This window comes from Chrysemys picta, chromosome 1 (assembly GCF_011386835.1).
Source record: "Chrysemys picta bellii isolate R12L10 chromosome 1, ASM1138683v2, whole genome shotgun sequence".
NCBI lineage: Eukaryota > Metazoa > Chordata > Testudines > Emydidae > Chrysemys > Chrysemys picta.
Window position 1 is genome coordinate 70,275,341 of NC_088791.1, and position 16,867 is coordinate 70,292,207.

Sequence of the window (16,867 nt, forward strand, 5' to 3'; positions counted from 1 at the left end):
TCACATCTGGGGAATGGATAAACCTGTTTCTCAAAGACAAAGGACAAGCTGAGGCCTCTAGCCAGATGTCATCAAAGTTGATGGGCAGTCACCTGCCAAGGGGCCATTTCTTGGCAAAGAAAGGGGCAAAAACCAATCGATCTACATTTTAGCAAACAGCAGCATGGAATCTCTTTTATCACAAGGTTCCATGACTCATAGAAACTGGGTTTCATAGAATATCAGGGTTGGAAGGAATCTCCGGAGATCATCTAGTCCAACCCCCTGCTCAAAGCAGGACCAATCCCCAGACAGATTTTTGCCCCAGATCCCTAAATGGCCCCCTGAAGGATTGAACTCACAGCCATGGGTTTAGCAGGCCAATGCTCAAATGACTCCAATGTCACAGCAGAAATTAACTTTATCTAGGGGTAACCCTCAGGAAAATGCATTTCAAAGAGTGACTGGAATATAAAAGTGAGGGACAAAAACATCCCAAAGTATTTCTCCCTACCTCTCTTTCTCCTAAGATGACAAAAGCAACAGCCATTTGACTTTGGGAGAGAGCCCAACCTGAAATTTGGTCAGACCTGTTACTAGGAATGTGTTGTAAGAATTTTCTCTTGAACCAAGTCTAGTTTGTTAAGTTTTAGCACTAGAAAGCATTTTAGCTTTTTCTCTTTTGTAACCTATACTCATTTAAACTCTCTCTCTCTCTCTCTTTATACTTAAATAAACTTGTTTTATTCTTTAATCAAAACTAAGGCAGTGTGGCATTCCAATTGAATTGTTTAAAGTACAATACATTTAAAGTAGCAAACCATTGGCTATTGTTTCCTTACAGGGGCAATAGACCTAACATATCTCAACTGTCCAGGAAAGGGGTGGACGGTGCAGAATACACATTATGGGGGAAAACTCAGGTCTGGGAATGTGTTGGGGTCATCCTGCAAGTGGTCACCAAAGCTGGTGGAAGCCAGAGTGTGCTGTCAGGCTGCAGCTATACACAGACACTCCAAGTGCAACCTCCATGCTGTTTTGCTGCTTGTGAGGGACCCACTGTGGGAGCTACAGGAGCAAAGCATTGAAGCACCCCAGGTTGCCCGGCAGGTGGTGAAAACCCCTCACTGGTCTTGATTGCACTCCAGAATGTCAGTCACACAGTTGCAAGGTATTTAAAGTTTTATTACAATCTAAACCAAAGAAAATCTCACTCCCGTACTTACCTCATCCTTGCCCTTCAACCTCAGGTATTCTGACATCTCAACACACATGCAACTAACTAACTTAGGCTTATCATTATGACTGATTTTTTTTATACTTACTTTTAAAGTAAATGCAAGGGAGTTGTGAAAATGTTCAATTTCAAATAAGGGGTCACCAAGCTGAAGAGGTTGAGCAGCATTGGTCCAGTAGAATGGTTCTTGCTTTGTATGCAAGTAATCATGGGTCCAAATCCCATCTACTCTTTCACAGACATGGGGGAAATGTACTTTATGAGGTCTATTACTTGTGGTATGTAGGTGACCAGACTAAATGATCACTAAATGATGTTCACTTCTGGCTTTAAAATCTACGAATCTCAAGAGTATGAATGGAATGCCAGCCAGTTGGTTACTCCTGGGAGTTTTATTTCAATTTAATCTCCATTTACTGAAATAAAATAAAAAGGTCCTAAACATGTTTACAAAATAAAAGGTTTAATTAAGAGAAAGGCCTACATATATTTATTATTCAAAGAAAATGAACCGAATATTATTATGTCCCTTGGGTATGTCTACACTTACCTCCGGAGTGATCGATCCAGCAGGGGTCAATTTATTGCGTCTAGTGAAGACGTGATAAATCGACTGCCGAGCGCTCTCCCATCGACTCTGGTACTCCACCAGAGCGAGAAGCGTAGGCGGAGTTGACGGGAGCGTCAGCAGTTGACCTATGGCAGTGAAGACACCACGGTAGTACGTCGACTTCAGCTACGTTATTCACATAGCTGAAGTTGCATAACTTAATCGATTCGCCCCCCAGTGTAGACCTTAGAAATAGCAAAAACTGGAGTAAAATGGCTTAAAAATGAAAGTTAAGAGATGCTTTATATATAACCCTCTACAACCAGGGCTCAAAAAATTAGGTACTTATCTTACAAAGAACTCCAAAGGGCAAATCTCTGCATCATGCCTCATTTCCTTTAACAACCTTCAAGTTCAGTCTGATCAAGTCATCTGATCAGTTTAATCTCCACATTAAGATTTTCTAAGGTTTTTAGATATGCCCTCTGAGTCATCAGGTCCTCAAAGAAACCAGTCACACCTACTCACTCGGAAAGTTAAATTAAGAATTGAGACTTAATAAAGGGCAGTTCTGATGGTGGCACCATATGTTGCATGATGTAGGTATGCTACTCTTAAGAAAAATAAATTAAATGGTAACCAATAATTTTCACGAGTTAATTAGTAAGGGTAAGAACTAAATTTTAGTTACGCACTGCTTTGATACTGCCATATCCTTGTTCAACTTTGATCAGCTTAATAATTGTTCCAAAATTCTTTATTTTTAATGGAGAAATATATACATAAGTACTTCTATTATTGAGTTCCATGTGGCCTTGCCAGTTGAAATCAAAGTGGGGCCATTCTATGTAAGCAATCCACTTGCACAGAGCTCATTATAGGGCCTACACTTAGGCTAGGTCTACAATAGAAACAATTTGCCAGGACGGCTAGCCCGACAAACCCACCTAGCATAGACCCTACTTATACCAGTAAAATAAGCTATACCAGCAAAACAATTGTATGCCATCATATAGCTGTAACTACACTCGGACTTTTGACAGTATACTTGTGTTGAGAAAAAAAAAAAACCCCACACCCCTAGTCAGCATTACTACACTGGCAAGTTTCTAGTGTAGACTTAGCCTTAATGAATGAAGTTTAAATTTTTTAATTTCAACTTTATACGCAACTTGAAAACGTAAAAAGTACCTCCACATCACCACTCCTTTTCTCACTTATTTGTATTGGTTAAACCTTGTTTCCTAATGCCATTTTATAAATAAATAATCACGTATGGACAACACTGGATGATAGCCCATCATCCAGGCCACCTATTTTTTTTATTAGTATGTTTCTCAAGCAGTTACTTCTCCTTCAGTATTTTATTCCCTTGGCCCAGCGTTAGGGTATAAAATGTCAGTGTCACGCACTGAAATCTGCATTCTTTCATAATGCTTAGTTTGTTTCAAATCTGCTTCCAGAAACTGAAGAAATTAAACACGTCTTATGATAGGTACCTGCGTACTCTACATGGAAACAATGCCACATACATTGCAGTCACGTTATAATGTGTGGAAGACGAATAGTTAAGAAATACACACCACACGTGTGAAAAATAAATATTAGCTCTGATAAACAGAATGACATATAATATATAAAAATACAACTGGTTGCTTTTACAAAAGTTATCAGATTTAACATCTCCATATCTGAAGCTTGTTATACAGTGCCAGTCTGTTAGAGAAACATTTCTTCAAAAAAACCCAAAACAAACAATCCCCTTCCCCTAACATATTCCTGTCAAATTCTTATGGCCTGATGTTTAGCGTTCTGTACCAACCCCCCTTCCCCAACTTGCTTTTTGTATTATGCAATACTGAAAACTTTCATGTAAGGTTTAAAACTCCTAAATCGCTCTCACACATATGATGTGAATGGTGAAAAGATACTATTGTACCTTTTCAGTTGTTTATGATGTGACAGAGGATACCAAATGATTTTCTTTTCAAGCTCCAAAGATTTTACACTGCTTATTTAAGTCCATAAATCCCCAAAATATTCTCTTTGTCACAAACATGTTTTTGAATCTTTTCATCAGTGTTCACTGGCAGTATAGCAACGCTGATAACCCCAAGTCTTAAATCTTCAAAGTACGAAAACAGTTCCTTTGCAAGTGTAAAAGAAATGCAAGTGTTCCAGCTGGCAAATCATTTCTTCTTCTTCTTTTTCTTTTCATCTGCTGCAATTTTTAATTTAACTTCTTCCACTGGAAGTGCTCCCAGCTTCTTTTTCTTTGCTTTCTTCACCTTTTGCTTGATTGCTTCAATATCAATTTTTGTTTCAGTAGAAGCTACACAATAAAAACCAACAAACAAATATGAGAAACATCCCTCTTAATTTTTTTCCAGTATCTACTGGAAACAGTCTACAAAATGATTCCATGTTTATACACAATGAGCTGTGTCTAACAATGAACACAGAAAGAAAGAGATGGGGGGATGGCAGGTTGGCATGTGTGTTTTTGTCTTCCCCAGCCAGTGGCCTTTGCAAGCAGTGATTTTAATAAAAGGGTTTTAATACCACATATAAACCAGAACCGTGGGATTTCCTGCGCCCGCCTCTCTCTTGGGCAGAAATCATGAGATAGGATCAAGTGTTCTTATCTCACATAAGCTACTTCCTACTTGAGCATAGGCTTGAGCTGACATTTTTGGATCTCAGTTCTTCTCTTTAACTTCAAAAATGTTTTTGTAATTTATTTTGGAAAGCTGAGAGATTTACATTAAGTATACCCAGTAGGTAAAAGTAGAGCTAGCAGAGAATTATTTGACAAAATCTTTTTTCATGAGAAAAATACCCATTTGTCAAAACCTAAACTGTTTGTGCAAAAGGGTTGGTTTTGATGAATTTCTTGTTTCTACATTTTTTGTTGAAAAACGTTTCAAAGTTGCCAAAAGTGTCCCATTTCAACATTTTCTAAGTGAAAAATTCTGATTTTCAGTCAAAAACAACTTTTTGTTTAGCAAATTAAATCATAGTAAAATGTTAAAAATAAAGAAGGTTGAAATGTAGAAGTTTCAAAAATATTGAAACAAACATTTTGATTGATCTCAACCAAATTTTTTTTTCCAGATTGTCTATTTGCAAAAAATGTTAGAGTGTGACCTTTAGTTCCAATTCAGGACGGGATACTTTTTCAGCATCTCAATTTTTTCCTTGCCCAGCCCTTGAGCTCCTGGCCAGGGAGGCTAGCTCCCAGCCCCTCCCCTGCTGTTCCCTCTCCCCCGCAGCCTCAGCTCGCCGTGCAGTGTGGCGGCGTGGCTGGCTCCGCCCGGGCGGCGTGGCTCAGGGGCAGATTTACCAGTGAACACAGGGTGCCCTGGCACGGGGCCCCCCCAACAGGGGGCCCCTGGGCTGGGCACTTGGGCAGCTCAGCACCGGCACACCCCCCATGGGGAGGGGGGGACGGGCTGCACTGCGGGGGCAGGGGAGCAGGCGGGCAGTGGGGGTGGCGGGAACGCGGTGAACATGGGCGGAGGACTTAGAAGGAGCACCAGGTGGCCGCACAGCCGGCCGGAGAGAAGAGGAACTTTGAAGGGGAAAGCAGGCTGCCCCTGCTCTCCTGAGTCCTCCAACCATGTTCGCAGGGCTGCATTCCGGTTAGGGGCAGGGGTCCCGGAAGGTGGCGGTCAGGGGACAAGGAGCAGGGGGGGTTGGATGGGCCAGGAGTTCTGAGGGGGGCAGTCAGGGGGCAGGAAGTGGGAGAGGGCGGATAGGGGGCGGGAGCCAGGCTGTTTGGGGAGGCACAGCCTTCCCTACCCGGCCCTCCATTCTGATTTGGAACTCCGATGTGGCCCTCAGGCCAAAAAGTTTGCCCACCCCTGCTCTAAGTGGTGTCTTTATGCTTCAAACATCAACCAAGTATGATTAGCAAGTTCATCTTTTCTTTTCATTTAAAGAAACTGTTAAAGTGGAAAAATCAACAGACCTTCATAGCTCCTATTCTAGCGCACAGACTGAAGTAGCAAACACACCTTCTGCATGCCTGATGATCCAGTAGGTCCTCGCTAGCTTTTCTCCCAATGTCACTCTCTAGAGTCAACACTTTGTTACACTAAACGTTCAAAGGCAGCACTGCTGTAGGCTGCTTCATCTATTCCGTTGCCCCATGCAGCTCCACTGATGGATTTAAATAGTGAGCGGGCCTTGCACTGAACCTCCTCACCCACAAGGTGAATTTCATACTTAACGCTCCATATACCTTGGTTGGCTAAATAGCCACCAACCAAAGGAAAGTAGCTTTAAAAAAAACAGTAGAAAGGATTCTAGAGACAGGAAACAAACATTACCTTTTTTAGGTTTTACAACTAGCTTTTCCTTGGGAGGGATAAAAGCTTTATTTCTTTCCTCTTGTCTCCTACTAATGGCTTCTGCTTGTTTTGCCTAAAATACAAAAAAAAAAAAAAAGGGTCAAACACTTGACTTACCAGTCACATCAGACAAAATGAGAACTGTAATGATCAAAAAAACAAACCCATTTTCTTTTTGCTGAAGGCTGAAACAAATCAGAACTGCCTTACCTTTATCTCTTCCACCCTCTTTCGTTTCTTCTGGCTTTCTTTCAAGAAGTATTCACCACTTGCCAATTCTTTATCAACCTGTAAAAAACACATTTGTGTGTTAGAGACTGATACTGAGGAAGCATCCGGCATCAACTGATCAATGTTCCCAATTACTTACGAGCAAGATTTCAGGACCTTTTATCTTTCCTGTTGAATTATACAAGGCTTAGACTGACCTGGCTTTCTGGTTGTGGAGGTGGGAAAGGTGTGTACTCCTTCTTAACATTTTTCTTCTTTGGCTCCTTACGTTTGTTCAAGTTCTTGTGTTTGAACTGAGGCAAAAATCGTTCCCAACTTTGTGTTCTTAGTTCAGGGTCCTTTGACAGCTCCCGTTTAATCATGAGAGTCTTTAATCATTTCAAAATATTAAAAAGAAATATTATTTAAAACATATAATTGACACACTTCCTAAGTTCAGTTATTTAAATACATAGGTGAATCACCTACACTCACAAGGAAATTCGGTGGTTTAAGCAGGAGCAGTCAGACATGCAAGGTAATTACACCTCTACCCCAATATAACATGAATTCTGATATAACACAGTAAAACAGTGCTCTGGGTGGGCGGGGCTGCGCACTCCGGCGGATCAAAACAAGTTCGATATAACGCGGTTTCACGTATAACGCGGTAAGATTTTTTGGCTCCTGAGGACAGCGGTATATTGAGGTAGAAGTGTATGTCTCAAGGAGTTCGTTCTACAGGGGCTCAGAGACATTAACAGTACCAGGGAAGCTGCCTTGATATAATATTAATGAGTATCAAGCTGCTAATCATGGAGACACACAGATGAATATGCACTTTTCCTTTGGTGCTTTGTCAGGTACTGTTATGATTACACTGACTGTGTACCCTAATACACAGAAGTATATTCAAAGCAATATACTGCAAATGTTTCTTTAAAAAATTTCATTATAGGAGAAACCCTCAAAATAAAGTATCACAGGAATACTTAATTTATAAAAAGCTGTATCAATTAAGGTGCCTTGTGACAAGGAACATACCTTAATACAGAAAAATAGACAAAGATGCAACCCCTTACAAAATGCACAGTAATGTACTAGCCTTAATATAATACACCGGACCACACCCACCTTTATGTTATATATGGGATGAATATTCTTCATAGTGTCCAGGACCACTTTTCTAACCTAGGTTTAAAAAAAAGCAAGGGGAAGGGAAAACACAATCAATATTCTAAATTATCGTACATGAAAGTCCTAAATATACAATGATTTCTTCAAACTCCTTTGCACAAGTGGAACTTTAGAGAAATATTTTTCTCTAAACCTTTTTGAATTACTTATCTTAAAACTAAATACTTAGTAGTTCCCCATAACAAAAGTAAAAAAGTTTCAGATAGAAATATGATTTTTAATTTTTTAAGTGATATCTTCAATTTTAAAAAGGCACAATTTACCACCACGTTTAGATTTTTATCAAACAAATGGTTTACAATACCCACAATCAACAGAAAGGTTTCCACGAATTGTGTTATAATTCCAGTGGAAACAACTGCTTATAACATTCTCCTGCAGAGCTTGCAACTCAAAACAGCATTCAATCTGACAGTGAAACCAGTTTCACTGACTCTGAAAAATACCGGTACTCATATACCTTTATATTTATTATCATCGTTTGTATTGCTGTAGCACCTAGCAGCCCCTGCCACGGACCAGGAGCGCACTGGGCTAGGTGCTCAACACAGAACAAAAGCATGGCCCCAAGGAGCTCACACTCTAAGTAAGAGACAATAGATGGATACAGACAGAAAGACAGGGAAATACAAGGAAACAATGAGACGGTGTTGGTCAGCTTGATAAGCAAATGTCTCAGAGCAATATTTCCATCCTCATGAAACTCATGTATTTCTGCATTGCTTCTTCCCCTACTGTGTATGATGTAGGTTGACCCACTTACCTTTCCTGCGATCAGACAGCTAAAAGCAGGAAGGGGTCAAGTTGAGTGCAGATCCACATGTGACAATCATGCAAATTATTCAACGAGTTAATGTGCATGCCAACAAATAATTTGAATATAACTATCAACTTCACCTGATGGTTAAACACACTGTGCCCCAAGCAATGGCAGGGATAGCACATGGACGGCAAGTGAGTACTGGGGTAGGTCAGATGGAGGCTATCTAGGGATGCTTGGGTTGGTTGGTAAGTGGGTGGGTGCTGGAGGGTTTAAAGAACGCTCAGGTTGTTGGGATGAGGAGTTGTCTCAGAAGTAGCTACGTGCTAGCTAGCTGCTGGGGGTGGGTAGGTGCTGGATCCTAGCTGGAAGGTTAGTGGGGGTGGGATGGGGTGGGATGGGGCAGGGCTGGTGGTAGGGGTCTATTAAAAAAGCTAGTGCGTTCTCTCTCTCACCTCTTTTAGCCCATTAAAAGGTCCCAGAGCTGAAACAGTGTTCCCCTGAACCATGATATAACAGTTTGTTAGCAGTTCCAGAGCCTACACAAAAAAGGGAATAAATTAGTATAAATTGGTGCTTAGATAAACAACTTCACACAATTAAGATCTTGATTATTACATTTGTAAGATGTACCTTCAGAGTGGATCCTTTTGGCCCAATGAGTCTTTGTCTTCTTTTTATAAATCTCTCTCTGTTTCTCACTAGAGACCCTATTTTAATGATGTCACACGCAGTGTCATCCTGAAGGATGCGTACTGCCTAAAAAGGACAATCAAAGCTATGTTAGAAATAAAAGAGAAGAGCAAACATATAGGCAATCAGCACTACCACCAGCACTATGTCATTGTGAGCACAAATTCATCACTTATTACTAAATGGAAGTCAACTGAACACTCTGATTTAAGCACAGTTTCAGTATTCCCAGACGTACTTTTTCTTTTGAAAATTATATTTTATTTGACTTTATTTGAAAATCATAAACTTCTTTAAAAATAGGAATGTAAAATTAACATAATTTAATATAGATACATTCAATATTAAAGTTTAAATACTAAACAGTTGATATAAATTAGTGGCTTTAGTTACAAACCTGTTCAAATGGAACACTTCTTGCTAAAAGCTTTATTAAGTCTCTTGCCCTGATGATCACATATGGATCAAAAGTCTTCTTAGTTGTGGTGACAGTTATACTACCTTCAATTAAGTCCAACGTCGCATTCACATGCTGCAATATTTATAAAGAAATTAAAAATAATGGTCAATCACACGTAGTCAATTGTCAGAATAAAACATTACTATTTTTATGCTGGGTGCAGGTTTGATTTCTAAACTGACTGTCAACTTAATACATTAATACATTAAAATAAGAGTGCAGAATTCCATTCTTAATTCTTAAAATGTGAATTAATATATTAAGAAATATATACTTAAAATATATTTATGATTTTGCTTTAAATAATTAACATTATGTGTAATAAATCTTTGAAATGGCATAAAATAAATTTATTTCATATATATCTAGGAATTATTCATACATGTTCATTCAAGGCTTTCTGCACCAATGGCCAACACTCTTTCAAGTAAGCTTCTCTGTATTTCGGAAACAGAGTTGCAAAGCTGCTTTCTTCCAGAAGCCCTCTAGGATTATCTTCTCTTGTAAAGGCTGGTTCTTTCCATCCATCAGGAACAGTGAGAAGTTCTGACTCATCTACTGTTACAAACAAACAAAAAATCACTTGATTTAGAGTGCTTTTCCCTGCAACAATGACTAGTTTTTTTCCCCCATTTAATGATTACAAAAGGAACTAGATTAACAGTCCTAAATCTTGGAGTGCGTGGGTCTGATTTTTGGGGCGTGCTGAGTATCAACAACTCCCTCTGAAATCAAGAATAGCTGTAGATGTACAAGACTATTAAAGGAGGATCTTAAATTCCTCTATTTATTCAAGGAGCAGATAAGGAAGGTCAGCGGCAATGAAGACCTATGGATAAGAGAGGCTTCAATCTTTAGTAGTCTGTTTGTTCTGCTTAACAGATATTATAATAAAAACAAATGATTACCAGGCAGACAAGTTTAATGACAGTGTGTAGTTATTAGACATTTTTCTGTGCAGAAAACAAGAAAATAAGATTTGGTGACAGACATTTGTGGTCTAATTTTTATTTAGTCATTAGGGTGAGCTCTGAGGAGTGGGAATCCACAATAAAATTATTTAGTGTGTTGTTCAAACTGAGTAACTTAACATTTCTTTATTATCTGGAGTGGTTTCAGGGCCGGCGCTTCCATTTAGGCGACCTAGGCAGTCGCCTAGGGGCCAGGATTTGGGGGGGGGGGCGGCATTTTGCTGCCCTTGGCGGCAATTCGGCGGCGGGGGGTCCTTCCGCTCTCCGGGTCTTCGGCAGCAATTCTGTGGCGGGTCCTTTGGGGACCCGCCGCTGAAGTGCCCCAAAGACCGGGAGCGCGGAAGGCCCCCACCGCCGCAGAATTGCCGACGAGGACCGGGAGCGCGGAAGGACCCCTGCTCCTGAGTGGTTTAGAGAGGCAGGTGGAAAGGATAATCTGCCTTTAAGCACCTCACTTTAATGTTACAAAATAATTCATACCAACATTGTCAAAAGTTCCTCATAACTGGAGCAATTGGTGCAATAGAACTCTAGCAATCAAATCTGTTATCGGTGAGAACTCTCGCATTGCTAAATATTATGTATGTGACGAAGGGTAGGTCTACACTACTACTTAAGTCGATTTAATTTGTGTCGCTCAAGGGGTGCAAAAGAAATCTCCCTGAGCGATGCAAGTTACAGAGACGTATGTGCTGTCCACACTTGCGCGATGTCAGCAGGAGACGCTCTCCCACTGACATAGCTTCTGCCTCTCACAGGGGTGGAGTAACTGTGCTGATGTAGAACGGCATAGAACGTTTTCACCAGACACACTGCAACTATGCCAATATAGCGCTTCTAGTATAGACCTGCCCTAAGTCTGCAAAACTAGGCCTTTATTTAGTGTAGTGTTTTAAAACAAACTGTATTTCCAAATGTTTGGCAAAGATGACCACCACAGTGGGAGTGGGAAATTGGTATAAATGAGGGAGAAAAGCAGAAAGCAGACAGTAATTCAAAATAATTAAAGACAGCCCTTCACCCCTAATATTTAGTTTACAGAGGACTGGATAATTCTTGGCCCATTTATGTCTGAAATTCTTGGTATTATTTGCTTACAAGTAACAAGGAAGTATTTGAAAGACAGAAAATCCATTAGTCTCCATGTCCCCACCCTGCTTCCTTTCTCTGTAACCAACTATTGGTGTCAAATATGATCTGAAGGTATAGCTATACTTACAGTGGTGTGTAGAATAAAGACACAGCACACCCAGCTAGCATGGGTATAAATGGCAGGAGAGATGGTGAGGCACAGCTTCAGCAAGTAGAATGCCCTGTATGCCTGAACCCTCAGTGTATGTACCCTACACGGCTCTCTACATGCCCCATCAGTGCATCCCATGTCTACACTGCTATTCTTATCTGTGTAGTGTCCTATCACCTCCTTGCTGCCAGAGCCTTTACCCACCACAGTGAAAGGCTCTGGCAGGGGAGAGGCAGCACTGCTTCCCCCCGCCAGAGCCTTTCACTGCAGTGTGTAGCTAGGATTCCCAACTTTCTAATTTTTGAAAATCAGCCCCCCCCATCCCACCTCTCCCCCAAGGCCTTGCCCCTTCACCAAGGCCACACCCCTGCCCTGCCTTCTGCTCACTCCTCTCCCCTCCCCACATTGCTCGCTGCTCTCCACCTCCCTTCCTCTCCCACCAGCTGAACCCCCTCTGCTCTGGGGGGAGGTTGCCCTGGCTGAGCAGGGCTGGCATGGGTTCATGACCTGGCACACATTCCCCTCCCCCGCAGCAATCGGACTTTTGGTCTCCAGTTAGTACATCTGGAAACCTTATCTGGAGCTACATATGTAGAGATAAATGTAAACATAGTCTGCGTAAATGTAGACATGGTCTGCGATATACCCCTGGGGCCTGACCCCGGACAAGGGTCAGTCATTATAAATGTTATCTGGGGATGTCTGCATGAGAAGCAACTGGGGTGAAGGGATTCAGATGCAAATTTTGATTTTATTCTGTTTATTATTTTTTTGGGGGGAAAACAGAAACAGGAAGCCATCCATGCCCACTGTACACTGAGCATCCCTACTAGCCACCCACCCTGGACCAGTTATAGCCCTGTATCATTACCACACCCACTACTGGTAAATCCCTATGCACACTCATTCTATGTCATGTCCCATTCCTGGCATGACTACAGAAGTGTAGTGCCACTGTGACTCTGGCTTACACTTGCCCCAAACGGATGTAGGGTAGACACTTGTTTGTACTAACACCTTGTAAGAGCAACCATTGCTTACAAGCAACATTTCCCCTGGGAACTCTTTCCCTACTGTGAATTGTCCAGTTGGTAATAGCAACATAACCGCCGCATAAAACCAACATTTGTGACATTGTGATGCCACATCCAGGGGGCAGATGTGGAGGCATGTAGAGGAGTTACCCCCCCCCCAAAAAACTGCATCTTTCCACTCCCCTCCTCACCCTGGCCCTCCAGCACAGCTCCAGGCACACTGCCCTGCCTGATAGAACCTCCATGGAGAGCATGTGTAGGCGGGAAAGTCTGAAAGAGAGGAATTTAGGGGGGGGGGGGGGTGCATGGGAGACTGGGAACTGGGATCAGAGGAGCACAGACATAGCTGGAAGGTTTCTTGCTCCCTTCCCCAGCATGTGGGGCTTGTGAGCAGCAGAGGGTTGCTATACTGCAGTGGGGAGTATCAGGGACCCCTGTGCACTGAGCTGTCCCCTCCATTTCAGTTGCCAGTGGCAGCGTGTGGGTGTACTGTTTTGCAGTGGGGGGCCAGGTGACCCCCCCTCCCCAGGCCACTACCCTGTGGGGCCTCTCTACTGTCCATGCTAGGCGCCACCCCTTTCCCTCTCTCCCCCCCATTGCAGGCTGCACACAGTGCGGTCCCCAGCCATCTATCCCTTGCCAGGGTGGAGCATAAAGCTGCCAGAAGGAGCATCCTCAGCAGCTGGGCTCACTCAGCCCGTTTGCCAACTAGGGGCTCCCCTGCCCCATTCTGCCCAAAACTTGGGGTTCCCACACCCACCAAGGTGAAACACCCTTAACTCTTCATAGGCTTTGGTCAGCCGCTTAGGAGCAACATAGCAAAAGAGCACCGAAATGTTGCTACTAAGCGTCTACTGTATTGTTCCAGCCCATTGAGTCTCTGCCTGCAGCCCACGGGCAGGGCACAACGCATGGAATCTCACCGCTGATGCTCGGGCCAGGTCCCCGAGCAGCACGGGCCAGGTGTGCATGTTGCAGGAGGTGCGGGGGGGGAGGGGCTGGCCCGGCAGGGGACGGGGCTGGCCCGGCAGGGGACGGGGAGCTGGGCTGGCTCAGGCAGTGGATCCTGGTTGCACATCATGGGGTGGGGATGTTAGTTTTCAGGTCTCCACGTGCAGCTCACCCCAACCGCACCAACCGCCTTACAGCAGGCCGCGTGTTCACCCTTCCCCCCACACAGGGATGAGCGCGAGCACAGCCACCCCCCCGCAGCCCAGAGGGGCGAGCACGCGCGCAGGCCCCCAGAACGAGGCGGCGGCGGCGGCAGCAGCAACGCGCCCCCCGGGTGCGCGCGGAGGAGTCCTAGGTCGGCGCGCGGAGCCCAGGCCGAGCCGTCTAACCGCTCCGCCAGACACGACTCCCGCTCGGATCCCGACGCGAGGCTCCCCTTTACCTGCTTTCTTTTTGCTCCGGTCCTTGGACGCCGGAGCCACCTGGCCGCTCTCTGCTTTCCTGGGGGCCGCCATGTTGCCGTCACCCTCGTGACCTCTCACCCCACGCACGAACGGACGCTCCGCGCGTCCTCCAGAAGCGTGGTCACTACAATCCTGCGACTGGGCCAGTCGCGGTGCATGCTGGGGCTTGTAGTCCCCCGGGCCGCGTGGCGGGCGCAGGGTTAGCAACTACCGCCTCGGAGTCGGGCGGCGGCCAGCTTGGGTCTCGCGCTGCCTAGCAACTCCTCCTGGAGCGCCTGATCCATCCGCCCAGCCCAGCCTTTGTTGCCAGGGCCGGCTCTACTGTTTTTGCTGTCCCAAGCAGCGTGCCAAATTGCCGCCATGGACGGCGGGGGCAGTCCGTGTGCCCTTGGGGCGGCACACGCGTTTCCGCAGCAGCTTCTGTCTTCAGCCGGAAGACAGAAACCGCCGAATTGCCGCCGCTGGCAGCTGAAGACAGAAGCTGCCGCTGAATTGCCGCCGCCGCGGAAACGCACGTGCCGCCCTAACGGCACACGGACTGCCCCCGCCATCCGCCGTGGCAATTCGGTGTGCTGCTTGTGGCGGCAAAAACACACGGACAGCCGCCCCTTGCAGATTGCCGCCCCAAGCACCTGCTTGGAATGCTGGTGTCTGGAGCTGGCCCTGTTTGTTGCTCTGCACGTGGAGGTTCTCTCCAGGGTAGCGAGGTGTTTATTGGGTCCCCAGCGCTGAAATATCCAACTTAGCACTGCCCAAGAAACCATAATCTGCCTGTTTCTCTTTCAGTGGACCCAGAATGCCGAAAGAGAGGTTGCTAAACTGAGGATTTCATCAGGGCTGCCCGGGGGGGCACAGGGGTCCACAAGTGAATATAGTATTCTATAGTATTGCAACCTTTTTTATGGAAGGGGCCCCTGAAATTGCTTTGCCCCAAGCCCCCTGAATCCTCTGGGGGGTCCTGGATTTCATCACATGACATAATCTTCAATTAAATATTACATTTTAATTCTCAGAGACTCCAGGACAATCCTGGAGGGCTGGTAACCCTACGAAGCCAAGGAATTGAAGACACGTTTGCTTTTAAGCCTGAAGTTGTGGACGTGTATGTTCATCTTTGTGTTTTCGGGGAACCTCTGAAGGCCTCATAGGAAAATTAAAGCAAATGAACACTTGCAATAGCTATTGTTCCGGGGAATAAATACCCTTTACACTGTGAATACTCTAGTAGGCTACAAACCATGAAAACAAATCACTAACGAAAATAAAAGAGCAGGAGTGCTTAAAAAAAAAAGGTGATTCCCCACACCCTGAAACTTAAAAAAAAATTAGTTTTTGATGAGAAAAATTGATAAAATTTTAACTTTAAAGAAAGGAGAGGAAGCTAATGAAGAAACATAAACCAAAGGATTTTAGGATTTTAACATAAATGAAAGTTTTCTGGCAAAAAATTGGTTTTTTTTGGTAAAGGTATTTTCTATAAAAAAGAAATGAAAATTCAGCTCTCTCTATAAAAGTTAATTAGCGAAATGGCACCTCTTCATGTACTCTGCTTTCCTGAAAGAGTGGGAAAGTGTGGGGACTGGTGGACTGCCAAATGTGGTTAAACTATTCTAGTACTCCACTTAGGGTAGATTTATATGTACAGCGCTGCAGTGGCACAGCTGTGCTGCTGCAGCGTGTCTAGTGAAGAAGCTCTGTGCTGACAGGAGAGAGGTCTCTCATCAGCATAAAAAACCCACCTCCTGTTGACATAGCTCTGTACACATGAATGCTTATGTCGATGTAACTTAAGCTCAGGGGGTTGCAATATTCACACCGCTGAGCAACGTAAGTTTTGTCGACATAGACTGTAGTGTAGACATAACCTTAGTCTTTGACACAGTTATAATTAAATTTCACATGCTGGTAACATGCTTACTGTACACAATGCACTATATTCTGTACTAAACCATTTGAAATAGCATACAACAGGGTAGAATGTAATCTTCAGATTTAGATTTAAGTCCTTAAAAGTAACATACATGTTATAAATTGCCATCAGTATACTGTCATCGTAATATAGCCCCAGGGTTTGATACTTGTATATGTGTAGCTAAACAAATAGAAAAAGACAGCAGCAGCACCAAGTGGATTGCTGCTGACTAACAGCATGACTGACTGCGGCAGCATTGCAGGATGTGGGTATTGCAGCCAAATGATCAATGAGTAGGGTTACCAGATAGCAACTGTGAAAATACAGGACAGGGGGTGAGGAGTAATAGGCGCCTATATAAGAAAAAGTCCCCAAAAACAGGACATCTAGTCACTCTATCAATGAGTCATCATGGTTGCATTTCCATAGGGTAGTATGATCAAACCGTTATAGGTGTTGCCTGTGCTGTATCTCTTCAGAAGACAGAGGACTACATTCTGAAGTGTTGTCAAAATGGCAACTTTATTTTAACAAGGAGACCTTGTGGCACCTTAGAGACTAACACATTTATTTGGGCATAACTTTCATGGGCTAAAACCCACTTCATCAGCTGCATGGAGTGAAAAATACAGTAAGCAGTATAAATATTACAGCACATGAAAAGATGGGAGTTGCCTTACCAAGTGGGGGGGGATCAGTGCTAACGAGGCCAATTCAATTCACTTTTACCTTAATTGAATTGAATTGTTAGCATTGGACCCCCCCCACTTGTTAAGGCAACTCCCATCTTGTCACATGCTGTAATATTTATACTGCTTACTGTATTTTTCACTCCATGCAGCTGATGAAGTGGG

The 16,867-nt window shown here is 43.8% G+C and overlaps 1 protein-coding gene across 2 annotated transcripts; it reads right to left on the bottom strand.

Annotated features, from left to right (window-relative positions):
* Positions 1 to 3,355: 3,355 nt before the first annotated feature.
* Positions 3,356 to 14,247, bottom strand: KRR1 (KRR1 small subunit processome component homolog). Of its 2 annotated transcripts, none has more exons than XM_065559113.1 (10): positions 14,080 to 14,247; positions 9,821 to 9,993; positions 9,376 to 9,510; positions 8,919 to 9,044; positions 8,741 to 8,824; positions 7,463 to 7,519; positions 6,547 to 6,717; positions 6,329 to 6,406; positions 6,098 to 6,191; positions 3,356 to 4,098 (listed from the first exon to the last, which is right to left on the bottom strand). In XM_065559113.1, the coding sequence occupies exons 1-10, from the start codon at positions 14,150 to 14,152 to the stop codon at positions 3,956 to 3,958; spliced, it is 1,134 nt and encodes a 377-aa protein (XP_065415185.1). In that variant the 5' UTR covers positions 14,153 to 14,247; the 3' UTR covers positions 3,356 to 3,955. The 2 variants fall into 2 exon arrangements, with proteins under 2 accessions (XP_065415185.1, XP_065415179.1); XM_065559107.1 differs by having other exon boundaries at positions 9,821 to 9,996; positions 14,080 to 14,242.
* Between the last annotated feature and the right edge of the window lie 2,620 nt (positions 14,248 to 16,867).